The sequence below is a fragment of the Hyla sarda genome, chromosome 12 (assembly GCF_029499605.1).
Source record: "Hyla sarda isolate aHylSar1 chromosome 12, aHylSar1.hap1, whole genome shotgun sequence".
In the NCBI taxonomy this organism is placed as follows: domain Eukaryota; kingdom Metazoa; phylum Chordata; class Amphibia; order Anura; family Hylidae; genus Hyla; species Hyla sarda.
In genome coordinates this window covers 39,576,555-39,604,527 of record NC_079200.1, presented here as the reverse complement: position 1 = coordinate 39,604,527, position 27,973 = coordinate 39,576,555, and the positions used below count along the sequence as shown (strand labels likewise).

The window sequence follows — 27,973 nt, the reverse complement described above, 5'->3', positions numbered from 1 at the left end:
CAGGGGCAGATTTTATTTTTTTATTATTAACGAAAAGCCTAATTCATTGGAAATCTGAAAGCCAAAAGATTAAGCATTTCCCCAGACAAGAGGAATTGCATGGAATAATGGCCAGTCAAGTATCGGACTTAAGGATTTAGAATGAACGATTAGGCACAGATCGGCTATACTTTAAGTCAACTCCATATCAGAGTAAAGTGACCCAGCATTAGATGTAAGAAAAGAGAGAGAACCAAAACATCATATGCCACAACATCAAGGCATCACTTGTAAATTATCTTGCATATTATTACAACACTCAGTTCCTTTATTCGGTCACTTGCCTCATCTATAGTGTTGACTCCAGCACAGTCTGCTGCCTACTGAACTGGAGATTCAGCACTGAAATGACTAAAGTCCATACTGGCGACACTGATGACAACAAGTTGGATGGGGGCAATGCCTGCTTGGACTACTGTGGCAGCTGTAGTAGCGTGGACTGTCCTGAGGGTAGGTATACCACATTACGGGATCGGGATAACTGGTACGCAATGTCTTCGGCAGCCTCCAGTTTGCGCAGCTCAATTAGACCATCCCCGACATCTGCTAAAGAGATGGCGATCAGCTCGGCAGCCTTAGAGTCTCCTTCGGCAGATATGACGGCAGCCTTTTTCTGCTGCTCAGCCTACAAGACGGGAAAAAAATGTAAGACATGACTGCAAGGTTATATGAATTGCAGGCCAGACAATGCCACTGATATGAATGCTTGTACCAACATTTAAAACAAGATGTGCTTTATATTAAAAAAAGAACGGTGGGTGCCCTATACTGGAACACACATCCAACTCAGGACCGTTGTGAAGCAGAAAACCGAAACGGACCAAGAGAATAATTAAACATACCCTTTTAAATATTACAGACAATGGGGAAGATATTCAAAAACTACTGTAATTTCTGTTACAGCGATATTAATTACTTTTTTTTCTCCTCACATTATCAAAAGTCTGCTTTGAAAATATGAATCTGGCCGAAGCATCTCATGTAATATTCCATGATTACTAGAGCCCAGACAAGCGATAACTGTATAAATAAAACCCTTATAGGGCTTAAATGTGAGTTCAGGTGCATTAAAAAAATAAATAAAAAATTATAACATTTTCAAATAATAATGTATTTTTCAACATCTTTTTCCAAAAAACGAAAAAAAAATATAAAAAAAACCTACAACCATTTCTGCGATTTCTGCACTAGCAAAAAGCTGGTGTGAAATTTCTGATGTAAAATGGACTCTCACCCTTTTGAAAATATCATGTAAAGCATAAAATTTACATAACCACACCTTCTTTTGCTAAACTGGTGTGACTAGTGTAAACCTAGGATAATGCTCATGTGAAACACTTTGAATATATCATGTGAACTTTTTAGCACCAAAATTTTGGTGCGGAACACAAAGTTTTGGCTGTGAAGAGTTTTGAATATGACCCACCCCAACGTGTTTTGGGGGATCCTCCTCTCTCCGCTTCATTTTACTACAATTTCTCTTTGATTTCCTGCTTCACAGCGTGGCACCGGCAGTGGACCGGCAGTGCCAGCTGTCCTGTCCCCTCACATATAATGCCCCCATCATGCGCCCCTCACATATAATGCCCGCTGTGTTGTGCCCCTCACACATAATGCCCCCTGTACTCTCAGGGGGCATTATATGCGAGGGGTACAGCACAGGGGGAATTATATGTGAGGAGTGCAGCACAGGGGGGCCCACCTGTCATGTGCCCTTCACATATAATGCGCCCTGTGCTTTGCCCCTCACATTAAATATTCCCTTTTCTCTGCACCTCTCCCCCCCAAGTTTTTAAATTACGATATAGTGCCCTCCTGGGTCCTGAGTACTCTTCTTACTTACAGTATGCGAACCGTAGGGACGGGATCTCCAGGCGCCGGCGTGATTATGTGATGTCATCGCGCCAGGCTGTCCCCCCTTGCTACAACACCCCTGACCTATGAGGTTTAGATTTCCAGCTTAACTTTGAGGAGGAACAATTATCTTTACCTTCTCCACGATAAATCGGGCTCTCTCTGCCTCCTGCTGGGCCACTTGTTTGGCTTCCACAGCTTCTGTGAACTCCTTACCAAACGTCAAGTGAGTCTACAAGAAGAAACACAACACAATGAAGCATATTTCTTATTATGGTTATAAAGGGGTTATTCCAAGATTACAAGTTAACCCCTATGTACAGGGTAGGAGTTACCAAACTGATCAGTTTAGGTCCAACCGCTGGGACTGCCAATGATGCCAATAATGGAAGTCAATTGTTCCCCGAATTAACAGCAGCGTGCATGCATTGCCACTACTCCATTTATTCTCTATGGGGCTTCTGAAATTGCTAAGCTGAGCTCTCAATGATTGGAAGGTCCATAGAGAATGATGGAAGTAATAGCCAAGTATATAAGAGCAGCTGGTGCATTAATTCAGGAGACAACCGACCTACCTTCTCAGGTCAAAGGTCATTCCAGCAATAAGACAACTAGTGATCAGCGAGCAAAAAAAAAAAAAAAAAAAAAAAACGAGAAAGAAAAGAACGTAGCAAATACCGATAGATGTTCAAATTCTCTGTATCCTTTATTGTAGCTTCATAAGTAAGACAGCAACCTAGTTTGGCTAGCAAGCCAGGGAGAGTGAAAACAGGGGCGGGGGTGAGGTGATGGTCTGTTAAGTCACATGACGCTTTTTCCGGCCTCTCGAGAGACTGAAAGCAGCATCATGTGACTTTAAACAGGCCGTCTCTTCACCCACGCCTCTGCACCATCACTCTCCCTGGCTTGCTGATCCTAGGATTAAGATGGACATGCACTTGCTGTTCTGAGTTTGTTTTACTTCTACTGCACATGTATCTGCCTATACTTTGGAAAGGAGATAGCCCCTTTATGTTCAGTCAGTGTAAAACTAGATGTGACCGGCAGAAATGGTGTCAAAATTATCACAGGGAAGTTTTATTGCTTCTATATTAGACTGACTTCCTTAAAGGGGTATTCAGCTTTATACATCTTATCCCCTATCCAAAGAGATGAATGGAGGGGCGTGGCCGTGACAACCCTTTGGATGGGGGTAAGATGTATAAAGCCCGAATACCCTTTAACGCTCAATATTTTATGTTTTTGCCACATCTCTCTTTTAGACAGTTTTAAAACAGTCTAGTAAGAAACAAAGAAAAATTGTCCAACGCACGTCTATAGCAAGAAAAGGGGAGACGGGCACAGCCACATGTAATCCTGGGTGCAGCCTGTAGCCAAAAACAACATACAATTCTAGAGACAGAAAAGCTGGCTACCATACCATGGATGTACACTAAAAAGAATTGAAAAAGTTCTCTATTTCTGCAATTCTTTTTGGTGTGCATCCATGGTATGGTAGCCAGCTTTTCTGTCTCTAGAATTGTATATGTTTTTGGCTACAGGCTGCACCCAGGATTACATGTGGCTGTGCCTCTCTCCCCTTTTCTTGCTATAGTGTTTCTATATTACTGGGCTGGGTCTGTGGGGGATCCAACCCTTACGGTAATTTTCTGACGGTGGCACGCCTTGCCGATAATTATTGCACACTTATGTATGACTTGTGTCTAAATAAAGTTTTCTATTTTTGGATTTTTTTGGGTGTGCATTCACGGTATGGTAGCCAGCTTTTCTGTCTCTAGAATTTTATACAACACACGTCTATGGCACGCTACCTTTAACTAAAATTCCAAAGTCTAAAGAATTTTTGGTACATGTAAATAGGGGTTTTAAACAAGCCTATCCACTTGTATCATACTGTGAATTGTTGCAGATTTATTAACCCCTCCCTGACATCTGTATGCCAGAGGGTGTACGTAGGTGCGAATGGTGTAGGCCAAGAAAGTTTCTCTGATCCTGGTTGTTTAACCACTTAGGCTATGTTCATATGCCAGATTTTCTGCACAGAATTCTATATAAATTTATAGCCAATACACTTCAATGGGATTTTGCTGTCTCATTTACACAGCAGAATTTACGGGCAATTAAGTTCTGCAGAATTCTGTTGTGTGAACATAGCCTTAGACATTATAGTCAATATTGACAGACAAAGGGGTCTTCAGCTGTTACCAATAATACAATTAGGCTGTCATGGCAACCAGTAAAGGCTCATCGGCCATCTCAATGACCTTGTTAGGGCTCAATCTTGCACAACACACTGCAATAAATAAGTATTGACCAATAATGTTCAATTCACCTACCAATTAACAAGATAAAAACAAGTTAAATAAAAATTCATAAACAAGTATAAACAAGTATTGCAACCTGCACATTTGTGGTATATCCACAGGAACAGATGTAAGTCTCCTCTGGGACCCTTACCCATCTCAAGACAGAGTCCCCCGGGCTAATTGTGGTCACCGAAGGTGGTCGGGATACTGAAAACAGTCCCAGATGTTCTATCCAGTTTGCATAACTCCCTTGCAGGTTAATGGCAGTTGTGTAAACAGTGTAGCATCACTAGCTGCGCCGTTTCTGTAAGGCTGGGTTCACACCATGTTTTGTAAAATACGGTTCCCGAATACGGCTGGGAGGAGGGGGGCGGGGCTTAATCGTGGCGCCCGCACTCAGCCGTAATCGGGAACCGTATTTAATGTATGTCTATGAGCCGACCAGAGTGAACCGCAGCCTCCGGTCGGCTTTGTTTTCGGTCGATCACGTTTTTGCCTGCGGTCGGGAAACCGCATACGTCGGAAAACGAAGTCGACCGGAGGCTGCGGTTCACTCTGGTCGGCTCATAGACATACATTAAATACGGTTCCCGAATACGGCTGAGTGCGGGCGCCACGATTAAGCCCCTCCCCCTCCTCCCAGCCGTATACGGGAACCGTATTTAACAAAACGTGGTGTGAACCCAGCCTAACAGGGTAGTGGCACAAGAAGCTACATTGTTTCCTTAACTTCCAAACAAAATAGAATAAAAATATAATCTAGATGTTGCATGTACCATACACTGAAAGAATACAAAACACAAACTACATCTCAGCCACTAAGAAACAAGCCCGCACACAGCTCTGGGGAGGGATGGGTTTTAGAATATGGCGACACAAAAAAAAAAAAAAAAAAAATTATATATATATATATATATATATATTTTAAAAAAACGGGGTCAGGAATGGTTTATAAGTGGAAGTGACTTATGACTGGGCAAAGTGAAGTAAAACTTCCATATTCCATTTTACTGCAGACAGAATTCTGAGAACAGATTGAGCTGTGGTAATAAATATTGTGACATTGCTGTAAATGACATATGTGCTCACCCACACTGCAGGACGGCTGCAGAAAGGTCCACTGCGCCCCTAGGGGGAGCACTCCTCACCCCCCACCAGAGGGCACAGCACTGATCTGCTCCACATGTATAAAGTCTTGCTTTTTGAAAATTGTTTAAGGCACATGGATACAGGATACCCATGTGCGCTGGTACCACCCACTATGATTTTTTTATTTTTTTTTGTGTTAATGCAGTTTCTTACAACATCCCTCCATTTGATTGCCTGTGTTTCCTAACAGTGTGTTATAGTCAGATTTAATAGGGACACAAAACTCAACAGCTGAGTAAAAACCCACGGTGAGTAAAATTAAAGAAAAATGTATATCTTGCAAGGAACTGCCTCTCAAGGCTTTGATATATGAAGGGACAATCATTGTACAAAGTAGGGGTCCCCCAAAGACCCTTGGGTTGCACAACAGTAAAATTTATACACATGTGATTCCCTAAACATGCATTTAAAATCAAATGTAGAAGTATACAAAAATATGCAACTCCAGGATCTGCATGTGCACTGGTCCTTGTTACTATTAAAGGTCCTTAGTAATAACACTTATACAGTGGTCCCTCAACATACGATGGTAATCCGTTCCAAATTGACCATCGTTTGTTGAAACCATCGTATGTTGAGGGATCCGTGCAATGTAAAGTATAGGACAGTGGTCTACAACCTGCGGACCTCCAGATGTTGCAAAACTACAACACCCAGTATGCCCGGACAGCCAACGCTGTCTGGGCATGCTGGGAGTTGTAGTTTTGCAACATCTGGAGGTCCGCAGGTTGTAGACCACTGGTATTGGAGGTTAGACTCGCATGTCCCCGCCGCCCCTGGATGTCGCCTTCCATTGCTGTCGCCGCATCCCCGACGCTCCGGCAAGGCCTCTGCTTTCCCGGCATCCTCGTTCTCCGTCGCCGCCATCACGTTGCTACGCACTCTGCTCCTATTGGATGACGGGACAGCGTGCGCAGCAACGTGATGACGACGATGGAGAGCGCCGACGTGCAGAGGATCCCAAAGAGGACGCGCCAGAGCCCAGAGGACAGGTAAGTGATAGTCAGCGGACCACACGGGGCACCGTAAACGGCTATCCGGGGGCAGCTGAAGCAGTCTGCGCTGCCGGATAGCCGTTTATGCGATGGCCCCGACATACAAAAGCATCGTATGTTGAGGCCATCACATGTTGAAATGATCGTATGTCGGGGCCATCGTAGGTCGGGGGGGGGGGGGGGGGGGGGTCACTGTATATGGCAAAGACCAACACAAATATGACTAGTCAGTCACTAGTAACCCATTATATCCGGGGTGATCACAAATCATGGCTTACATAGTAGCTACAATAAACAGTAGTAGCATGTGTTCCTGTAAGTGTTAATAATTGGGGTGAGAACTCTGATCACCCGCCCGTCTTCAGGATTCGTTCCTGAATTGGGTTTTCTCCAGCTTCACCAGCACCAAACTGAGCTTTGTGTAGACCGCTAAATGTTACATGTAGCCGGGAAAATACTGATTTCCCTGCCGCTCTGCTTCTATTTAGAATCCTATTTGCATGGCCATGAACCACAAAAATCCAAGAAAAATAAATAAATTGCTTCAGTGGCCTGACGAAGCGCCTAGGGGCGTGATCTGGTCCGTGGCCCGACATCTGACCCCCCCCCCCCCCGGATCAATCTGCCGCCTCCTTGCTTGGACCGATGCAGCCTGTGGATTAGATTATCCTGTCTGCCTGCAACTGGAACGGTGAGCACTCCGCACTCTCTTTGAGTGTGTGATAAAAAATAAATAAGACTTTTTATTTATTTATTTTAATCTCTGTTAAAGGGGTACTCCACCCCTAGACATCTTATCCCCAAAGGATAGGGGTTAAGATGTCTGATTGGTAACCCCCGCCATATCTCCTGCAGCACCCAATGTCATCTGCTGTGTCGTCCGCTGCTCCGTGCCTGATGACTGGCGATACAGGGGCCGGAGTATCGTGAGGTCGTGGCCCCATCCAAAGACTTGCATTGAGGGGGTGGGGCATGAAGTCATGATACTCTGGACCCTGTATCGCACGTCATCAGTAGATGACAGGGGGTGCTGCAGGAGAGATCCTTTGGATGGGGATAAGATGTCTAAGGGGGGGGGGGGGGGGGGGAAGTACCCCCTTTAACAGTAGTTAGGCTGGTCCTGTAGTACTATTACAAGGCAGTGTTAAATACGTTTCAGGGCCACCTAGGTCTCTTCAGTAGCTCAATGGCTACAATACAATGTGTTTTACATGCAATTGCACTTTACTTAGTGGTCACTAGGTGGGGCTGTTATACTGATTTGAGGAGCCCAACCTAACGTCACTGAGTGGCACATGAATGGCTTCTAGACAACAGAACATGCAATGCGGGTGCTCAGTCAGCTCCAACCTCAACCACAGGTATAGTAGAATTGAAAATCAAGAAAAAAGCAAAAGGCAGCACTCCATCAGTTATGAGAAGTAAAGGTGGAATATATTCACCGTCCAGAATGTGCAACGTTTCGATCCTCTCAATGGGGTCTTTATCTATATATGTAAAACTCTGTGTGTGTGAGTATGTGTGTGTGAGAGTGTGTGTGTGAGAGTGTGTGTGTGAGAGTGTGTGTGTGAGAGTGTGTGTGTGAGAGTGTGTGTGTGAGAGTGTGTGTGTGAGAGTGTGTGTATGTGTGAGTGTGTGTATGTGTGAGTGTGTGTATGTGTGAGTGTGTGTGTGTATGTATGTAAGTGTGTGTGTGTGTGTATGTAAGTGTGTGTGTGTGTGTATGTGTGTATGTATGTAAGTGTGTGTGTGTATGTGTGTATGTATGTAAGTGTGTGTGTGTATGTATGTAAGTATGTGTGTGTATGTATGTATGTAAGTATGTGTGTGTGTGTATGTATGTAAGTATGTGTGTGTGTGTATGTATGTAAGTATGTGTGTGTGTGTGTATGTGTGTGTGTATGTGTGTGTGTGTATGTGTGTGTGTGTATGTGTGTGTGTATGTGTATGTATGTGTGTATGTATGTATATGTGTGTATATGTGTGTATGTATGTGTGTATGTGTGTATATGTATGTGTGTATGTTCCAGCATCACTTCCAAACGGCTAAAGATATTAACATGAAACTTGGTCACATGTTACTTATATGTCAGCAACAAACATAGGATAGGTGATTTAACCCTTACTCACCCCCATTTGCCAGGGGCAGGGTATATGTTTAAAGTCCCATACAAGTCTATGGGAAATATATGTTACTGCATAACTTCTAACCGGCTGGAGATATTTCGATAATACTTGGTCACATGTTACTTATATGTCCACTTAAAATATAGGATAGTTAATTTAACCCTTAACTACCCCCATTTGTGAGGGTTGGGGTTTTTGTTTAAAGTCCCATTGATTTGCATGGGAAATGTATGTTCCCCCATAACTTCCATACGGTATTTCAATACCTGGTAAACATATTACGGGTCAGGATAGGAGGTCGGGATTTGATATGGGATGTGTGAGCCAAACTAGACTGCTCAGACTATGGAAATCAGTAACCATTCCGGATATATCTGAAGTAACGGAATCCTTCAACATTATATATCTCTAGGCAATGGGTCTTACGAAAATTCCCGTGATAGATGGCTCTTCTGGTCTCGTTCTCCATTCTGTCCTCCGCCCTAGCCTCTGTTTTGGTGTATTATTCCATACATGTGTATACACGCTTGTTTTCTCTCCCTTTCACAGGTAGAATATGGTGGTAATAATCAGCTTGTTCTCTCTCATGCTGACATGGTCACTGTGGATGTAATGTTTGCCAATTTTCTTGGCTTAGCTTGTTTGCCACAGTCAAAAACATTAAAAGGGGTACTACATTACCCCAGCGTTCGGAACATTTAGTTCCGAACGCTGGGTGCGGGCTGTGGGGGTCGTGATGTCACGGCCTCGCCCCTTTTGATGGTGCGCCACACCCCCTCAATGCAAGTCTACTGAAGGGGGCGTGGCGGAAGCCATGCCCCCTCCCATAGACTTGCATTGAGGGGGGAGGTGAGTGACGCCACAAGGGGCGAGGCCATGACATCACAACCCCCCCGCAGCCCGCACCCAGTGTCCGGAACAGAATGTTCAGAACGTTGGGGCCGTCAAGTAACCCTTCAAGCTCTTCACTATGCATGTTAGTTTTTAGAGCACACTGTAATTCCTGGGATGCCTATATTATATTTCTTGTTAATGTGGTACCTCAAAGGTTTGGGTTTCCATCACGTGAAAAATGCATGAATTACGCATGTGGCAAATTGTACAACGATGAAAAATGTAAATAAAATAAATGATGCTGATTTACTAATATACTAATTTTAAACTAAACAAAAATGTGTGTAAATCCCGATCCCTAGCATGGTGCCAGAACAGCAAAAAAAAAAAAAAAAATACATGGCATACTATTTTAGAAACTACACCCCTCAAGGAACATAAGGGGTACAGAGAGCCTTAACACCCCACAGGTGTTTGACGACTTTTCGTAAAATTCGGATGTGTAAATGAAAAAAAAAAAATGTTTTCACTAAAGTGCAGCCCCCCCCCCCCACACTCCAAATTTACCATCTTTACAAAGGATAATGGGAGAAAATGCCCCCCAAAATTTGTAACCCCTTCTCTTCTGAGTATGGAAATACCCCATGTTGGGACGTAAAATGCTCTGCGGGCGAACTACAATGCTCAGAAGAGAAGGAGTCAAAGTTGGCTTTTGGAAAGAAAATTTAGCTGAAATGTTTTATGGGGGGCATGATGCATTTAGGAAGCCCCTATGGTGCCAGAACAGCGAGAGGGGAAACAAAAACGCAAATTTGTAACCCCATTTCTTCTTAGTATGGAAATACCCCATAGGTGGACGTCAAGAGCTCTGCTGGCGCACTACAATGCTCAGAAGAGGAGGAGCGCCATTGAACTTTTGGAGAGAGAATTTGTTTGGAGTGGAAGTCAGGGGCCATGTGCATTTACAAAGTCCCCCGTGGTGCCAGAACAGTGGACCAACTTTTCCTTTTCATAAGGGGTAAAAGGAGAAAAATCCCCCCAAAATTTGTAACGCAACTACTCCCGAGTACGGAAATACCCCATATGTGGCCCTAAACTGTTTCCCTGAAATACGACAGTGCTCCGAAGTGAGAGAGTGCCATGAGCATTTGAGGACTAAATTAGGGATTGCATATGGGGTGGATATAGGGGTATTGTACGCCAGTGATTCCCAAACAGGGTGCCTCCAGCTGTTGCAAAACTATAACTCCCAGCATGTACTGATTGCCAAAGGGCATGCTGCGAGATGTAGTTATGCAACAGCTGGAGGTACGCAACTACAACTCCCAGCATGCCCAGACAGCTGTCTGGGCATGCTGGGAGTTGTAGTTTTGCAACATCTGGAGGTCTACAGTTTAGAGACCACTGTATAGTGGTCTCAAATCTGTAGCCCTCCAGATGTTGCTAGGCAACTCACCGGCTTCCGTAGGATTGCCGCACCAGAGAGCCACATCACCGTCCTCTGCTGCCCGCCGCCGATTGCAAGTGGACTTCCGGCGCCAGTCAACATTTGGTTCCCCCGTTCTGCCTGGACTACTATCGGTGGGGGAATCGAACTTTAACCCCCCCGATCTGCTATTGGTCGGTCGCTTCTAACCAACCAATAGCAGGGATATGAGGGGTGGCACCCCTGCCACCTCACGCCTATCCCTCCAGGGGGATCGTGGGCATCTTGAGACAACCCGATCCCGCTTATTTTCCGGGTCACCGCAGACCCATATCACCCAGAATCGCCGGTGGGTCTTCAGCCGAAATTAGGGGGGGGGGTGGGTGGGGGTGGGGGAAGGGGGTAGATAGCAGCAGTCATCCCGTTCCAGTCCCCGCCCGGTGACGGAAATTCCCCCGGGCATACAGGTACGCCCTTGGTCCTTAAGGGGTTAATAGAAGTGGAGTTAAACAAAAAAAAAAAAAAAAAAAAAACACACAATTTTAAGGATTATTTAATAACCTCTACAGAGACAACAGTATTTTCACGCCCGCACTTATTGTTTATTCGTGTGCACCAGGGATGTGAACCAAAACCAGGAGAGAACGCCAACAGAAATATTAACAGTAACACACAGTATTAAAAATGAATGCTCCACAAGCCACAATTTGTGATCACTCTTTAATGAGTTGCTACTACTAGTGACCAACTAATTATATTTTAATATACTGTTCCTTATGTAATTATAAGACACTTTGCTATTTACTTGCTTTTACAATTCTCAACCTTTAAATGTTTTTAATGTGATTGAAAAAACTAGGTGGCTCTGTTCTGTTCCCTCTGTTAGTTTGGTCTCCTCCCAACCAGGCAGGAGACCAAACTCAGAAGCGCATGTGGGGCACAATGTGAGAAAGGGGAAAGGTATGATAGAGCTGTCTGCTGACATCACGAGCACAGTGCTCTCTGCTGACATCTGTTCATTTTAAGAACTGTCCAGATCAGCATATGTTTGCTATGGGGATTTTCTCCTACTCTGGACAGTTCTTAAAATGGTCAGAGGTCAGCAGAGAGCAATTTCCTCTGTAGTATTCAACAGCTAATAAGTACTGATAGGATTAAGATTTTTTTTATAGAAGTCATTTACAAATCTGTAACTTTCTGGCACCAGTTGATTTATAAAAAAAATAAAATAAAATAAATAAAATAAAAAGTTTTCCACCGGAGTACCCCTTTAAGTACTGTGTACGTCATGTGGCACAACTAGTGGTAAATGCACAGCGATTTGTAGGTATGCCCAAACAAATAGGTTAAACAACCCAGACAATCACAAATGATGGGACTGAAACTAAGGGAGCCATCTCTCTTTTGTTTAGACTTCTTAGATGCTGCAGTCAGTACCATGTACAACATGCAAGTGGTTAAATGGCTGAGACCAGAGGTTCCTCTAATCCTTGTAGATATTGTAGAAGTCCATTTTAAAGAAACAATAGCCATATACCCTATTAGAGCTGGGCGGTATGATCAAAAATGTGTATCATTGCGGGGATGGGAACGTCACAGAGCCGTCAGCCTATCGGCCGGCCGGCTCCTTACATGACAGTGGGCTCAGCCTATCACCGGCAGAGGCGGGACATCGCTGCGGCTGGTGATAGGCTGACAGCTCTGTGAGTTAAAGTTTCTTTTGTTTATTTTTGCAGCCCGGGCACAGGATAGTACAGGACAGCGCAGCACTGGGGACAGTGCAGCGCTGATAATTCATTGGGGGGGGGGGGGGGGGGGGGAAAGAGAGAAGCAGAACAGCGTCCGTGGGTCACATATGATTAGATGACCGATATGGGCTGATAATTCATTCATTCATCCTCCCAGACCTGGACTAAACCCCCACCAGCATATGGCCTCACAAAGGAGTCTGAAGATCTCATCTTGGTACCTAATGGCAATCAGGCTACCTCTGGCAAGCACCCTGGTTGGGTAACACTGTTGTATGTTAAGGGACCACTGTATCTGGCACAAACCCCCGATACCTCCTAGGCTCTGCCACAAAGCAGACCAGGGCCAGACTTCTAAAGAAAACATTACAGAACCATTACAGAACTTTAACTCCATGTACAAAAACATGAAAGAAATTACGTTTATAAAGGCAGGGTCACGTGTTCAATACACAAAATGCTAGAACGGAGTAAAAAGATGCTTATACATTAAAATAATACACTACCGAATAACAATGCTGAATAAACGTAGAGCAGTAAAGTAGGGTAGTCCTGTATTATAAAATATAAGTAGTTATTCATAACACATCTGCATGAACTTACCAGGGACACGTCATCTAAGATGAGTCCAAATGTCGCCGCTCTTTCTGTCAGATCCTCACTGACCTGCCTTGAAACCAGCTCTCTTTGGGTAATCAGCTCTCCGGCATCAAACCGGGCCTGTCATAGACAAACATTGAAAATCAGGTCAGAGTGAAGACAGCTTTCCAATAGTGACACTACTTGTAGGATTTAGGCCTAAAAATTTTAAACAAACAACATTGCCCTCACCGGTTACAGCAAGTGCTCTGTCTTATAGATGCCGGTATATAAAGCTTACCTGTCTTCGCTCCTTAACCCCTTGCCGAAAATGGACGTTCATTAACGTCCATCTGCGGCTCCTGAGGTATGACGCGCGCTCAGCAGCTGAGCACGCATCATACCCGGTGGGTCCCGGTTGCTATAGGCAACAAGGACCCACGGCTAATACGAGACATCGCTGAACGGGGTGATGTCCGGCATTAACCTTTTATGGTTAATTTGTGGTGAGATTATTAATAGTATTACAAAGTAAAATTGTTGGCGCAAAGAACAAGCCCTCATATGGATTTTTAGGTGGAAAATTGAAAGTGTTATGATTTTTAGAAAGTAAGGAGGAAAAAACAAAAGTGCAAAAGAAAAAATTGCCAGAGAGGGAAGGGGTTAAAAGGGGTTCTATGGTCAGAATAGGGGATACTTATCGCAGGGGGTCCAACCGCAGAGACCACCCGTGATCTTGAGAATGGGGGTAGAGCCTCCGTCAGAATGGAGCGGTGGGACGTGCAGGTGCGTTGCCGCTTCACTCATTCATTCTCTATGTATCAGATAGTTATTTATTCCCTTGTGGGAATAAAAAAAAAAAAAAAAAAAAAAACTTAAAAGGGGTTGTCACATGAGGTTCCTTTAACCCCTTAAGGACTCAGCCCATTTTGGCCTTAAGGACTCAGACAATTACATTTTTACGTTTTCATTTTTTCCTCCTCGCCTTCTAAAAATCATAACTCTTTTATATTTTTTTTTTGCAATATATTTTTATTCAACATTTTCAGAATAACACAAAAACATATCAGAAATATCACGATCCCCATCTGGGAAAATAACGGACCGTGATCCAACATACAATACAATAGCTGACTTAAAAATGACAAATACTGAGGTGTTGTATTGAAGTGATGCAGGATCCCCTCTCTCCCCAAGGATTCAATAAGCTTAATCCTTACAGTCTAAACTGAATCAGGAAGCTGTAATGCCCCCAACGTCCCTTTCAATGATTCCGTAAGGTACCATGTGGTGTGTCTAAAAGGATATACAATGTCGGCTACCTCCCGGGGATTATAGTGTGTAACAATGAACGGTGTCCACTTTTCGAAGAAACGTGCTGTGCCAGAGTTGCAATGGCGTTCAGCATCCAATCTGTCTACCCCTAAAAAGAACTTCAATTGAGTTATCAATAATTGCAGGTCCGGTACCCGGTCCTCCAACCACCGGAGAAACAAGCATCGGAGAGCAACCAGCAAGACCACATGTATTATTTTAGGGATCCTCTGGATCCCCGTCCGATCCTCCTCCGGAGGACGAAGCTGGTGAAATATAAGGGTCTGAACCTTAAAAGGAAGACTTACCCGCCAGTGGTCTCTGATGTAGGAGCAGATCGAGCGCCAGTAGCCAGCCGAGTGAGCACAGTCCCAGATCCCGTGAAAAAGATTTGTCATAGGTGTAAGACATTTGGGGCAGTGTGTTATACGCTCAGGGAAACAAGGCGACGGTGGGATATTAAAGCCGTACAAGGCTGCGTGGGAAACTTTAAAATAGGTCTCCCTCCATCGTTCATTGATAACCTGTTTACAAACCGCTTCCCATCCCGTAAGTATAGTCTCATGAATGTCTGGGTCCCCAGTCCATCTCTCCCATGTGGAAAACAGGCGTTTTGGGTCGAATTTTAAAAGTCTCCCCCGTAAAGCTAGGTATAATTGGGAAATGGAAGTCTTCCTCGGACCATCCCCTACTATGTCATCAAAAGAGTGGACAGGGGCTTCCACTGTCAGGTTCCTAAGTCGGGTCGAACAAAAGGAGTATAATTGATTTGCATAGATCAATTGAGTTTGGGGTAAAGAGAATTTTGTTACCATCTCTGCAGGTGAAAGCCATGACCTTCGATCCTCGTCCCACAAATCACTAGCCCTCAAAACCCCCTCCCTCTCCCAAAGAGCAAGCCAGGTAGATGAAGTCCCTTGAGAGAATTCAGGGTGTCCTCTGAGTGGCATTCGCTTGGATAACAAGTGCGATAGGCCAAAAGTCTTACGGAGTTCCTTCCATGTAATAATGGTATCCCTAAGGACCTGCGAGCTCTTGACCTGCGGGGGTAGCTTAGTGTAGGAAGTATGTAGTAGGGCTGTCAATGACCACGGTGCCGCCAGCTCTCGCTCAATCAATAGGTTAGAGATCTCTTTTATATTTTCATCCACAGACTAGTATGAAGGCTTGTTTTTTGCGCGACCAGTTGTCCTTTGTAATGACATCACCCATTATATCATAAAATGTATGGCGCAACCAAAAAACACTTTTTGTGGGGAAATTAAAAAGAAAAACGCAATTTTGCTAATTTTGGAAGGTTTCGTTTTCACGCCGTACAATTTATGGTAAAAATGACATGTGTTCTTTATTCTGAGGGTCAATACGATTAAAATGATACACATTATTATATACTTTTATATTATTGTTGTGCTTAAAAAAAATCACAAACTTTTTAACCAAATTAGTACGTTTATAATCCCTTTATTTTGATGACCTCTAACTTTTCTTTTTCCGTATAAGCGGCGGTATGGGGGCTCATTTTCTGTACTTTTTTTTGATACCACATTTGCACATAAAAACTTTTAATACATTTTTTATAATTTTTTTTTAATAAAATGTTTTAAAAAAGTAGCAACTTTGGACTTTTTTTTTCGTTCACGCCGTTCACCGTACGGGATCATTAACATTTTATTTTAATAGTTCGGACATTTACGCACGCGGCGATACCAAATATGTCTATAAAATTTTTTTTTTACGCTTTTTGGGGGTAAAATAGGAAAAAACTGACGTTTTACTTTTTTATTGGGGGAGGGGATTTTTCACTTTTACATTTTTTTTTTTTTACACTTGAATAGTCCCCATAGGGGACTATTCATAGAAATACCATGATTGCTAATACTGATCTGTTCTATGTATAGGACATAGAACAGATCAGTGTTATCGGCCATCTTCTGTTCTGGCCTGCTCGATCTCAGACCAGAGCAGGAGACGCCGGGAGCCGGACGGAGGAAGGAGAGGGGACCTCCATGCGGCGTTCTGAATGATTGGATCCCCGCAGCAGCGCTGCGGGCGATCCGATCATTCATTCAAATCGCGCACTGCCGCAGATGCCGGGATCTGTTTTGATCCCGGCACCTGAGGGGTTAATGGCAGACGCCCGCGAGATCGCGGGCGTCGGCCATTGCCGGCGGGTCCCTGGCTGCGATCAGCAGCCGGGATCAGCCGCGCATGACACGGGCATCGCTCCGATGCCCGCGGTTACGCACAGGACGTAAATGTACGTCCTGGTGCGTTAAGTACCACCGCACCAGGACGTACATTTACGTCCTGCGTCCTTAAGGGGTTAAAAGGGGTACTCCCATGGAAACCTTTTTTCTAAATCAACTGGTGCCAGAAAGTTAAACAGATTTGTAAATCACGTCTATTCAAAAATCTTAATCCTTCCAGTACTTTTTAGAGAAATCCAAAAAAGAAATGCATTTCCTCTGATGTCATGACCACAGTGCTCTCTGCTGTCCATTTTAGGAACTGTCCAGAGTAGGAGAAAATCCCCATGGCAAACATATGCTGCTCTGGACAGTTCCTAAAATGGACAGCAGAGAGCACTGTGTGGTCATGACATCAGAGGAAATGCATTTCTTTTTTGGATTTCTCTTTAGTATACAGCCACAAAAAAGTACTGGAAGGATAAAGACTTTTTAATAGAACTGGTTTACAAATCTGTAACTTTCTGGCACCAGATAAAAAAATTAAAAATAAAATAAAAAGTTTTCCACGGGAGTACCCCTTTAACAGCAGCTAAAACTCTCTGCATGGATTTAGCTCTTGGGACATCTCGGTTTATGAAAGTCCTATATTCTGCTGAGCTGGCCTGCTACGCCCCCCCTTCCAAACACACAGATCTGGGACTGCTATGAGAAAGAAGCCCTTTGCCCCTACAGCACTTGACATGGACTAGAACAGTGGTTCTCAACCTTTTTTGCCCGAGTACCCCTTGATAGCCCATTCCCCCAAAAAATTGTACCCCAATATTAGAGACATTTTGTAGTGATTATAGTATAATTCATATGCTTTACTTTCCTCTATAAAAGGCCCCCTGTTCCTCTGCCCATCTCCCCAGTCCCCTGATTTACAGGTGACGTCTTCTCTATCCGGAGTTGTTTACTTTTCTTTATTATCTGGCCTAGACCGCCATTAAGATTTCTCCTATACAAGACTTCTCCACAGAACCAGCCAAACAAACATTTTAGGCTTCTTTCTGCAGTACAATACCCACCTATTTACAAACTCCCCATGTTTATTGTCACACACAGTAATAGTACCCAGTTTTACATCTCCATAAAGTTGTTAGGCCCCCTCTGTGCCCCAAATATAGATGTAGGCCCCCAAACTGCCCCCATATATAGTTGTAGGCCGCCATACTGTCCTGCTTCGTTGCGCCACTGCTCCTCTGGTCTGGGGACCTATTGTTATGGCTCAGAGCAGTAGGTGCCCGGTCTGCAGGGGCAGTGGCGCAACAAAGCTGACGGTAGTTACTGCCCACAGCAGCCCAGTGCCTGCACTTCCCCTTTGCGGTCCTCCTGCTCCGCTCCTCTGTGCAGTGATGTCAGCCTAACATTTCTTTCAAAGTGGTCCAGACCAGTAACCATTGTCTGCCATTACTGATTTTTTTCAAGTACCCCTGGGGATACTTGTACCCCAGGTTGAGAACCACTGGTCTAGAATACCCCAAACTCCTGCACGTATCAATTATATTACTGTGCACACTTACCACCACTGACTTCAAGATCTCAGTAGTAATGGATGGTAAAACTCTCTCATCATAGTCCTCGCCAATGCTGGTGAAGATACGAGGCAGCTGATTGGTGATTGGCCGGAAAAGGATACGCAGGGTGATGTTCACATTCTGCAGATCTGTGGAAGGATAGCCCCGATGAGTAAATCTCTCCTATACACACACATTGTTGTCAGTGGTGCAGATGTTTTATTCTTACCTTTGCTTCCTGTTATTACAGGGACATTACGTGGACGTGAGCGGCAGTCGAATATTATTGGTTTCTGCACCCAGGGAATAAGAAAGTGTGTACCTTCATCCACTACTATATCCTGAACACCCCTGAATCTGTCAAAAATGACAGCACGGTGACCTGCGTCCACTGGAAGATGACAAAACATAGGAACATGGGAGTCAAACATAACAAATCATTAGTTAGCTGGTACTTGTTACAGTAACATTCACACGATGCCGGAACCCAAGGTTTTCTAGCATAATATTTCTCACCATACAACAGCCTGCGCCAGCTTCTCTTCTTCCCATAGTGCATCCTAATGCCATCTCTTACCTACGCAAGTGACACACATGGCCATCCACATGGGGTTAAAGAAAACATGATTCAACAGACCAGGACACCTTCTTCCAATGCTTCACGCGTGGGCACTTTTGGAGACAGTCCGCACCCCGTGCACTTTTATGAACCTCAAGCAACCATAACCCTGTCCCCGGTTCACCAATTGTACCAGAAAAACAAAATAAAAGTACACCCAGAACACCCCTCAAGACGTGCTGTTTTGGAGATGCTCTGATCTAGTCTTCGACATGATCACATTATGTTCCTCATGAGTCACACGGTTCCCAACACTTCCTGGATTAAAGTGGTACTCCGGTGGAAATTATTATTTTTTTTTTTTTAAATCAACTGGTGCCAGAAAGTTAAACAGATTTGTAAATGACTTCTATTAAATAATATTTGTCTTTCCAGTACTTATCAGTTGTTGTATACTACAGAGGAAATTCTTCTCTTTTTGATTTCCTTTCTGTCTGACCACAGTGCTCTCTGCTGACACCTCTGTCCATGTCAGGAACTGTCCAGAGCAGGAGAAAATCCCCATAGCAAACATATGCTGCTCTGGACAGTTCCTGACACGGACAGAGGTGTCAGCAGAGAGCACTGTGGTCAGATAGAAAAGAAATAAAAAATAAAAGAATTTCCTCTGTAGTATACAGCAGCTGATAAGTACTGGAAGGATTAAGATTTTTAAATAGAAGTAATTTACAAATCTGTTTAACTTTCTGGCACCAGTTCATTTAAAAAAAAATTTTTTTCCCACCGGAGTACCCCTTTAATGCATGAAAAGGCTGTCACGTGTTTACGACAGCGTCCATTGACAAGTCACGGAAGAACTATATGTAATGTAATAAAGCTACTTGTCGTACAACTCCATTGGCCAGTGCCAACCCTTTCTCTATTTCACGTTTGACATCTGCATTTGCTGAATTTCATTGCTGCACATAGTGGCGCTGTGTATACAAGAGGGCTGTGCCGATCACTGTATCTGCCTATTGTAACTTCAGGGACCGACTGTTCACTTGTACTGTACCAACCACCACAGACACCATTACAGAACGTTTGGCCCATTAAAGCAAATGGGCCCTTCTGGCTATACATCGGCTTTCCTTTTAGAGAGTTTGACAACATGTACAGCCAGCCCAGGTTAATGGCTCTTTTTTTTTCTACTTTGGCTGCCATTAAAGTCTGTTATTGTAACGGAGCATAACGGGGGTTATAACGGATCACATTCACTTGAATGGGATTCCTCTAGCATCCGTTATAACTTCCGTTGGGCCGAAGATGACGGGAGAAAAAGGCGTGACATGCACAAATTTTTATGCGGCCGAAGATGGAGGGCGAGAAAAAAACGTGTCGTGCACAAATTTTTCTCCCGCTATCTGCTAATGGCCGTCACCTATGGGGCACAAATGGTAGTGTGAAAGGGGCCTAACAGTAAACACAACTCCTGTCCATATGCTATATTAGGGAATAAGATCATTCCTCTGTAGGTACCCCTCCTCTTCTATGAGACAGAACAGAGGATCCCCAAGAATGTTCAGCTGATTCAAGCTGCCATATATATTACATTTTACCCTGCACTGACCTCTGTAGGGGAAACATCTACCCACAGGAGGTCTGTGCTGCAAGGTTCTAAAGTCCCATAGAGCAGTGGTTCTCAACCTGGGGTACAAGTACCACCAGGGGTACTTATCAGTTCTCCAGGGGATAATCAGTAATGGCAGCCACAGCCACTGGTTACTGGTCTGAAAAATGGTAGGATGACGTCAGGGCACAGAGGAGCAGGAGGACAGCAAAGGGGAAGTGCGGGCACTGGGCTGCTGTGGGCAGTAACTACCATCAGCTTTGTTGCTCCACTGCCCCTGCAGACTGGGGACTTACTGCTATGAGCCATATCTATAGGTCCCCAGACCAGAGGAGCAGTGGAGAACCAAAGCAGGAAAGTATGGTGTCCTACAACTATATATGGGGGCCTTCAGCTATATTTGGGGCACAGAGGGGGCCTAACAACTTTATGGGGACACAATGCGGGTACTATTACTGTGTGTGACAATAAACATGGGGAGTGAAAGAAGCCTAAAATGTTTGCCTGGTTCTGTGGAGAAGTCTTGTATGGGAGAAATCTTAATGGCGGTCTAGGCCAGATAGTAAAGAAAAGTAAACAACTCCGGATAGAGAAGACGTCACCTATAAACCGGGGGACTGGGGAGAGGAAGAGGGGGCCTGTTATAGAGGAAAGTAAAGCATACGAATTATACTATTATCATTACAAAATGTCTCTAATATGGGGGTACAATTTTTTGGGAATAGGCTGTCAAGGGGTACTCGGGCAAAAAAGATTGAAAACCAGTGCCATAGAGAATAAATGGGCCACGCAAAGTCCCATAGAGCATTGGCCACGCAAGTGCACTACCAGTACATTCATTTTGGGGACAATTGTTCTCATGATCGGTGGGGTCCCAGCATTCAGACTACCCCCCCCCCCCCCCAAAGAAAAGAAGCTTGCGAGTTGGGAATATCCCTTTAATTCTACCCATTTCTAAAAAAAAATCCTGTTAGCATCCACACCAGCCAGTGAGGCTCACCGCTCCAAGGGTCTGTCCCCTAGCTTTCCCGCAGTTCTGAAAGGCAAATCTGATTGGGTAGACAGCTTTGTCTTTCACGAATCCGGCAATGCTGGGTGGCCCTATCGAAAGTGTAATGGCAATTATACTGTAGAAGATATGTACATTACCTTACCTGCAACAATACTGACTAGAGATGAGCGAACTTACAGTAAATTTGATTCATCACGAACTTCTCGGCTCGGCAGTTGATTACTTATCCTGCATAAATTAGTTCAGCTTTCAGGTGCTCCGGTGGGATGGAAAAGGTGGATACAGTCCTAGGAAAGAGTCTCCTAGGACTGTATCCACCTTTTCCAGCCCACGGGAGCACCTGAAAGCTGAACTAATTTATGCAGGATAAGTCATCAATTACTGTGCCGAGAAGTTCGTGATGAATCAAATTTACTGTAAGTTCGCTCATCTCTAATACTGACCCTTGGTGAGTACTGACAAGTAAACCAACGTGGTTATAAGTAAGCGGTTTATCAGGAGTTCTCATTTCTCTATCTGGGGCTCTTCCAGCAGGACATAGATACCACTTACCATTATATAAGGCTGAGTTTATGACCCCTCCAGCAACGGCTAATCCCAGGCCGAGCTTTCCAATGGTTTCAAACAACTTTGCCATTTTCTTTAATATGGGGCCTGCAGTAAAATAAAAGGTCTATTATATGAAAATGACATTTCACCAACACAGAAAATATAATAATACTGGAATGAAAAGTCTGCAGGAAACCAAACTCCCTCTAGGTCAGTGTTTCCCAACCAGTGTGCCTCCAGCTGTTGCAAAACTACAACTTCCAGCATGCCTTGGTTGCCAAAGCATGCTGGGATATAGATATATAGTCCAACTACTGGACTCTATAGAATAATTCTGTTTCCCAACCAGTGTGCCTCCAGCTGTTGCAAAACTACAACTCCCAGCATGCCCGGACAGCCTTCGGCTGTCCGGGCATGCTGGGAGTTGTAGTTTTGCAACAGCTGGAGGCACACTGGTTGGGAAACAGAATTATTCTATAGCGTCCAGTAGTTGGACACTATATATATATCTCTATCTATCTATCCCAACATGCTTTGGCAACCAAGGCATGCTGGAAGTTGTAGTTTTGCAACAGCTGGAGGCACACTGGTTGGGAAACACTGTCTTAGGTAATGCCATTTCACACCGATCTAACATGGGTCCATTCATCAGCTGTTACAATGTAGTGATAGGTCATACAGGAGCCTTCATGATCGCTCCACTTAGAAAACATGGGCTGCCATAAAGGTCATTAGGGAATTTTTATTATACTATGTTTTATTAAATTTTTTTGCACAAATCAGCATCATGACCATGAACACAAATGCAAAAACACAAGTTTTGACAGCACTCCTCAACCTGTGGCTCTTTAACTACTGCAAAACTACATTACTTAGCATGCTGGGAGTTGTAGTTTTGCAACAGCTGGAGAGGAACACTGAGCTAAAGCTTCAATCACATCCGTATTCTTGGTTCCCAATATAGAAGCAGAACAATAAAAATAACCGCAGCGCCAGATCTCTTACATAGCGGACACAACCAGCACCCAAAGGGGGGAGATTTATCAAAACCTGTGCAGAGGAATATTTGCCCAGTTGCCCATAGCAACCAATCAGATCGCTTCTTTCATTTCTAACAAGGTCTCTGCAAAATGAAAGAAGTGATCTGATTGGTTGCTATGGGCAACTGGGCAATTTTCTTCTGCACAGGTTTTGATAAATCTCCCCCAATATTGGGTTGTATTATGGTGTCCAGTATTTTATTGGACAAAACAGGTTGGCACGCAGCATGTATTCCTCCTGTATTTTTGCCAAAATCTGCATTGGAGTCTCCAACGTGAATCCCCAGCACTGATCTGAATAAGGGTACGTTCACACTGAGGAATTGGAGAGGAATTCTCGCTTAAAAATTCCACGCAGAATATAGGAGGAAACTTTTTTTTCTTCTGGCCTACAAGCCTACAACTAGAGATGAGCGAACTTACAGTAAATTTGATTCGTCACGAACTTCTCGGCTCGGCAGTTGATGACTTTTCCTGCGTAAATTAGTTCAGCTTTCCGGTGCTCCGGTGGGCTGGAAAAGGTGGATACAGTCCTAGGAAAGTCTCCTAGGACTGTATCCACCTTTTCCAGCCCACGGGAGCACCTGAAAGCTGAACTAATTTATGCAGGAAAAGTCATCAACTGCCGAGCCGAGAAGTTCGTGACGAATCGAATTTACTGTAAGTTCGCTCATCTCTACCTACAACCACCAATTCGACCCCCCCCCCCTTTTTTTTTGCGTGAATTACGTGTGAAAACGCATTTGACAGTTGGGAATTCAGACGCGGATTCCGCATGAAGAACGAACATGATCACTCTTCATGCGGAACGGAATTCCGCTCGCAGAAATTCCTCAGCGGAATTCTATTCAAATCAATGGGGTTTGGCACTGCTGAATGAATTTGAGTGGAATAAGCGAGCGGAATTACTTGAGTAAATTCCTCCCCAATTCCTCAGTGTGAACATACCCCTAAAGCAGTGGTCTCCAACATGCGGACCTCCAGATGTTGCAAAACTACAATTCCCAGCATGCCCGGACAGCCATCGGCCATGTCTATGAGGGGCGGGGGAGGCAAGATGGCAATGGACCAGCTGTCATGCCCTCTCCCATAAACATGAATGGAGGGGGCGTGGCGCAACGTCACTAACAAGGAGTCTAAGCTTCCGTGTTCCCAGCGGCCGGACCTCCCTGCGATCAGATAAGATATTTAGAGGCGGAGTACCCCTTTAACTCTAGAGAACAGCCTAGATTGGATACAATTGTAACAAACCCTCAACTGTCCTAATTATTAGGCTGGGTTCACACTCGCGGCAGGTGAAGCACAGTCGGGCAGGGACACAACTTTCCCTTGCTCCGGGCCGAGGCCATAAGAAAAAAAAACAAAAAAAAAAAACCTTTAACTCACCTTCCCCCATTGCGGAGATATCGGCGTCTCATTCCTCCAGTGCTGCTGGCTTCGTACTTCTTAGGGTCGCAACATCACAGCGTTTGTCAGCGTATCGCCGGCCGTTGCAATGTCCCGCCTCAGCCAGTGATAGGCTGAGCGCACCATTATGTAAGGAGCTCTTGCCGGCGATACGCTAACAACGCTGTGACGTTGCGACCCTAAGGCTAGGTTCACACTACGGAATTTCTGCCTGCAATTCTGCTTTGAAATTGCAGGCGAAAAATCCGCTTGGAAATTTCCGCCTGAAGAATGGTGGTGTTGCTCTTTCTTCAGGCGGAAATACTCGCAGAGCACATTGCAGTCTTTTGGAGACTGCAGTGTCCGCGCGGTCCTAGCGCCGATTGATTCTGGCCGCACTTGGAATCTCTGGGGGCGGAAATTTTCTGCCCGGAGATTCCGTAGTCTGAACCTGGCCTAAGAAGCACGAAGCCAGCAGCACTGGAGGAACGGGGGAACGTAGAAAGGTGAGTTAGTTATTTTTTAATTATTTTTGCAGCCTGGGCACAGGAGGAGTTAAAACATTTTCGCCGCATATCCCCTTTAAAGACACCGCTCCAAATGAATAAGGGGAGATCTGGCAGGCGGTCCGCCAGTCGAGTACCCCTGCTCTAGAGCATTGTCGGCACGGACCCAGAAGTGGAGTGAGGAAGGTAATAAGGAATTTTCCTTGGATCCCAAAAGTTTAGAGCAGTGGTCTCCAAACTGTCGCCCTCCAGCTGTTGAAAAACTACAACCCCCAGCATGCCCGGACAGCCGTTGGCTGTCCGGGCATGCTGGGGGTTGTAGTTTTGCAACAGCTGGAGAGCCACAGTTTGGAGACCACTGCTTTAGAGTATGGTGCAAACACAGCCATGTTCACTGATGTTTATGGAGGCACTCCGTATACTACTGTATGGCATAGTCTAATGGGTATTCCAGCCCCACAAAAAAAAAAAAAGGGGAGGAAAAATTAAAATTGTCAGGAACCAGCGATGACAAGCAGGGACTGGGGGGCGTCAGGACGGGGTCTTGGTCACTGGACCATTCCTGGAACCCTTTCCTGCATTGTCTATTACACGGGAAGGTCAAAACAACAACGAGCCAACAAGGGCCGATCACTGGCCCCATTACACGGGGTGATAGCGAACGGTTCGGCCAACAATCGTCCTGTGTAATGGCGGCCTTAGGCTCTGTTCACATATTGCTTTTTTTTTATTTGCGTTTATTTTACATTATGTTTTTCACTCATTTTAATGACAATGAATCAAAAGGGAAAACACACAGCGATGTACACACATAGCGGAAACAGTTTTGTATATAATTTCTTATAGAATTCCCCTTTAAGCCCCTCCCATAAAATATATGACAATTTTTTTTAGAGATGAGCGAACTTACAGTAAATTCAATTCGTCACGAACTTCTCGGCTCAGCAGTTGATAACTTATCCTGCATAAATTAGTTCAGCCTTCAGGTGCTCCCGTGGGCTGGAAAAGGTGGATACATTCCTAGGAAAGAAAGAGTCTCCTAGGACTGTATCCACCTTTTCCAGCCCACGGGAGCACCTGAAAGCTGAACTAATTTATGCAGGAAAAGACATCAACTGCCGAGCCGAGAAGTTCGTGACGAATCGAATTTACTGTAAGTTCGCTCATCTCTACAATTTTTTTTCTCTGCATTGCCCTCTAGTGCTTGGTAAAGAAATGTTCACCTCCAGGACAGGAGTTACAAAATCACATCTACTAGCCTGCTGGGAGTTGTAGTTCCACCTAGGCTGCAGACCCCCTATGTTGGAGGGGATACAAGTCTATAGGGGTCCCCCAGGTTCCCCTATACTAGGCTGGGCTTATATGGCTGACATTTTAGTATTATTTCCCATATTAGTCACATCAGGGATCTTACAAATGTCTTAAAGGACCAGGACCCCAATACATAGAGCAGTCCTATACTAGTCCCACACACACTGCAGCCCCTTATCTCCTCATTGACCTCCCTGTAGTGTGACACCCCCATGACTAAGCTTATCCTCCACTATTTCCTCCGCGCCTTTAAAAGCACAGACACCCCCGTCCCGGTGCACGTCCCCCTCCCCCCGTCTATCACCGGCACACGGGCTCCTGGGCCTCCCCGGTCTCCGCACTCACCTCCTCACGGTTCTGACCTCCACGAGACACGCAGCCGTTATGCGCATGCGTAACCCTTGTCCTTCACTCCACTTAGAAAACCATTGGCTGGTCCCCGCCGCGCTGCACGTTGGGATTTGTAGTTTAAAAAGGTTCTTTCCGGTTTGGGTTCATACGGCGGGAAGACTACAGTACCCAGCATTCCCAGCGGTAAGGCAGCCCAATTCGTGCTTCACTTGGCACATGGTGACAGGTGGGAGGGGCCTGAAATCAGTGTTGTAATAAGTGACGTTTTACTGCAATGTTACAGCCAGGGCAATGTCTCCCTACGCGTTGCAGAACTACAACTCCCAGCATGCCCTGGCATTAACTGCAGCATTTAGAGCAGGGGTACTCCGGTGGAAAACATTTTCTTTTTTAAATCAACTGGTGCCAGAAAGTTAAACAGATATGTAAATGACTTCTATTTAAAAAAAATCTTTGCCCTTCTAGTACTTTTTAGCAGCTGTATGCTACAGAGGAAATTCTTTTCTTTTTGAATTTCTTTTTTGTCTTGTCCACAGTGCTCTCTGCTGACACCTGATGCCTATATCAGGAACTGTCCAGAGCAGGAGAAAATCCCCATAGCAAACACATGCTGCTCTGGACAGTTCCTGACATGGACAGAGGTGTCAGCAGAGAGCACTGTGGTCAAGACAAAAAAGAAATTCAAAAAGAAAAGAATTTCCTCTGTAGCATACAGCTGCTAAAAATTACTGAAAGGATAAAGATTTTTTTAATAGAAATCATTTACAAATCTGTTTAACTTTCTGGCACCAGTTGAGTAAAAAAAAAAAAAAAAAGAATAATGTTATTAAAGTTATATAATAAACAGTTTTGCAACAGCTGGAGAGCCACAGTTTAGGGGACACTGATCTAAATGCTGCAGTTACAGTCAAGGCATGCTGGGAGTTGTAGTTTTCAACACTTGGAGGCCCACTGTTTGGGGAACACCCAGGGTGCCTCCAGCTGTTGCAAAACTACAACTGCCAGCATGCCCGGACAGCCAAAGGCTGTCCGGGCATGCTGGCAGTTGTAGTTTTGCAACAGCTGGAGGCACCCTGGTTGGGAAACACTGGTAGAAGCTGGTTTATATGTCAGTCGTATTATAATTGTTTACGCAATTTACGCACTATTGAAAATCAAGCGAAGTTGTGACATCACCTGGAGCCGGACGTTGTCCTTTACGAGAGAAGATACAAATCCCAACATAGTCGTAATTTACGTGGCCATTATGAGTCTCCCGCAACTTTTTTCTTCCTAAATTGCAAGTAGCGGCAGTATATTGTGTATATGGTGGTCATGGTAGCGGTAGAGTGGGCACAATGGGGGAGATTTATCAAAACCTGTGCAAAGGAAAAACTGCCCAGTTGCCCATGGCAACCAATCAGATTTCTCCTTTCATTTTTAACAAGGCCCCTGCAAAATGAAAGCAGCAATCTGATTGGTTGCTATGGACAACTGGACAACTTTTCCTTTGCACAGGTTTTGATAAATCTCCCCCACTGAACAGAATGCCCCT

At 44.6% G+C, this 27,973-nt stretch overlaps 2 protein-coding genes across 7 annotated transcripts in view; one reads left to right on the top strand and one right to left on the bottom strand.

Moving 5' to 3' along the window:
- Positions 1-6: 6 nt before the first annotated feature.
- Positions 7-27,750, bottom strand: PHB1 (prohibitin 1). Of its 4 annotated transcripts, none has more exons than XM_056547942.1 (7): positions 27,616-27,750; positions 21,849-21,950; positions 18,346-18,507; positions 18,123-18,265; positions 13,082-13,198; positions 2,030-2,125; positions 7-664 (listed from the first exon to the last, which is right to left on the bottom strand). In XM_056547942.1, exons 2-7 carry the CDS (start codon positions 21,931-21,933, stop codon positions 452-454), a joined length of 816 nt encoding a protein of 271 aa, XP_056403917.1. In that variant the 5' UTR covers positions 21,934-21,950; positions 27,616-27,750; the 3' UTR covers positions 7-451. The 4 variants fall into 4 exon arrangements, with proteins under 4 accessions (XP_056403917.1, XP_056403915.1, XP_056403916.1 ...); XM_056547940.1 differs by having other exon boundaries at positions 27,585-27,678; XM_056547941.1 differs by lacking the exon at positions 27,616-27,750 and adding an exon at positions 26,434-26,569.
- The window catches only part of LOC130296436 (P2X purinoceptor 7-like), a 244,178-nt gene continuing 242,691 nt past the window's right edge, over positions 26,487-27,973 (top strand). For all 3 annotated transcript variants that reach the window (XM_056547948.1, XM_056547945.1, XM_056547944.1), the window contains exon 1: positions 26,487-26,622. The gene's annotated coding sequence lies outside the window, so the exon portion shown is untranslated. The remainder of the gene's footprint in view (positions 26,623-27,973) is intronic.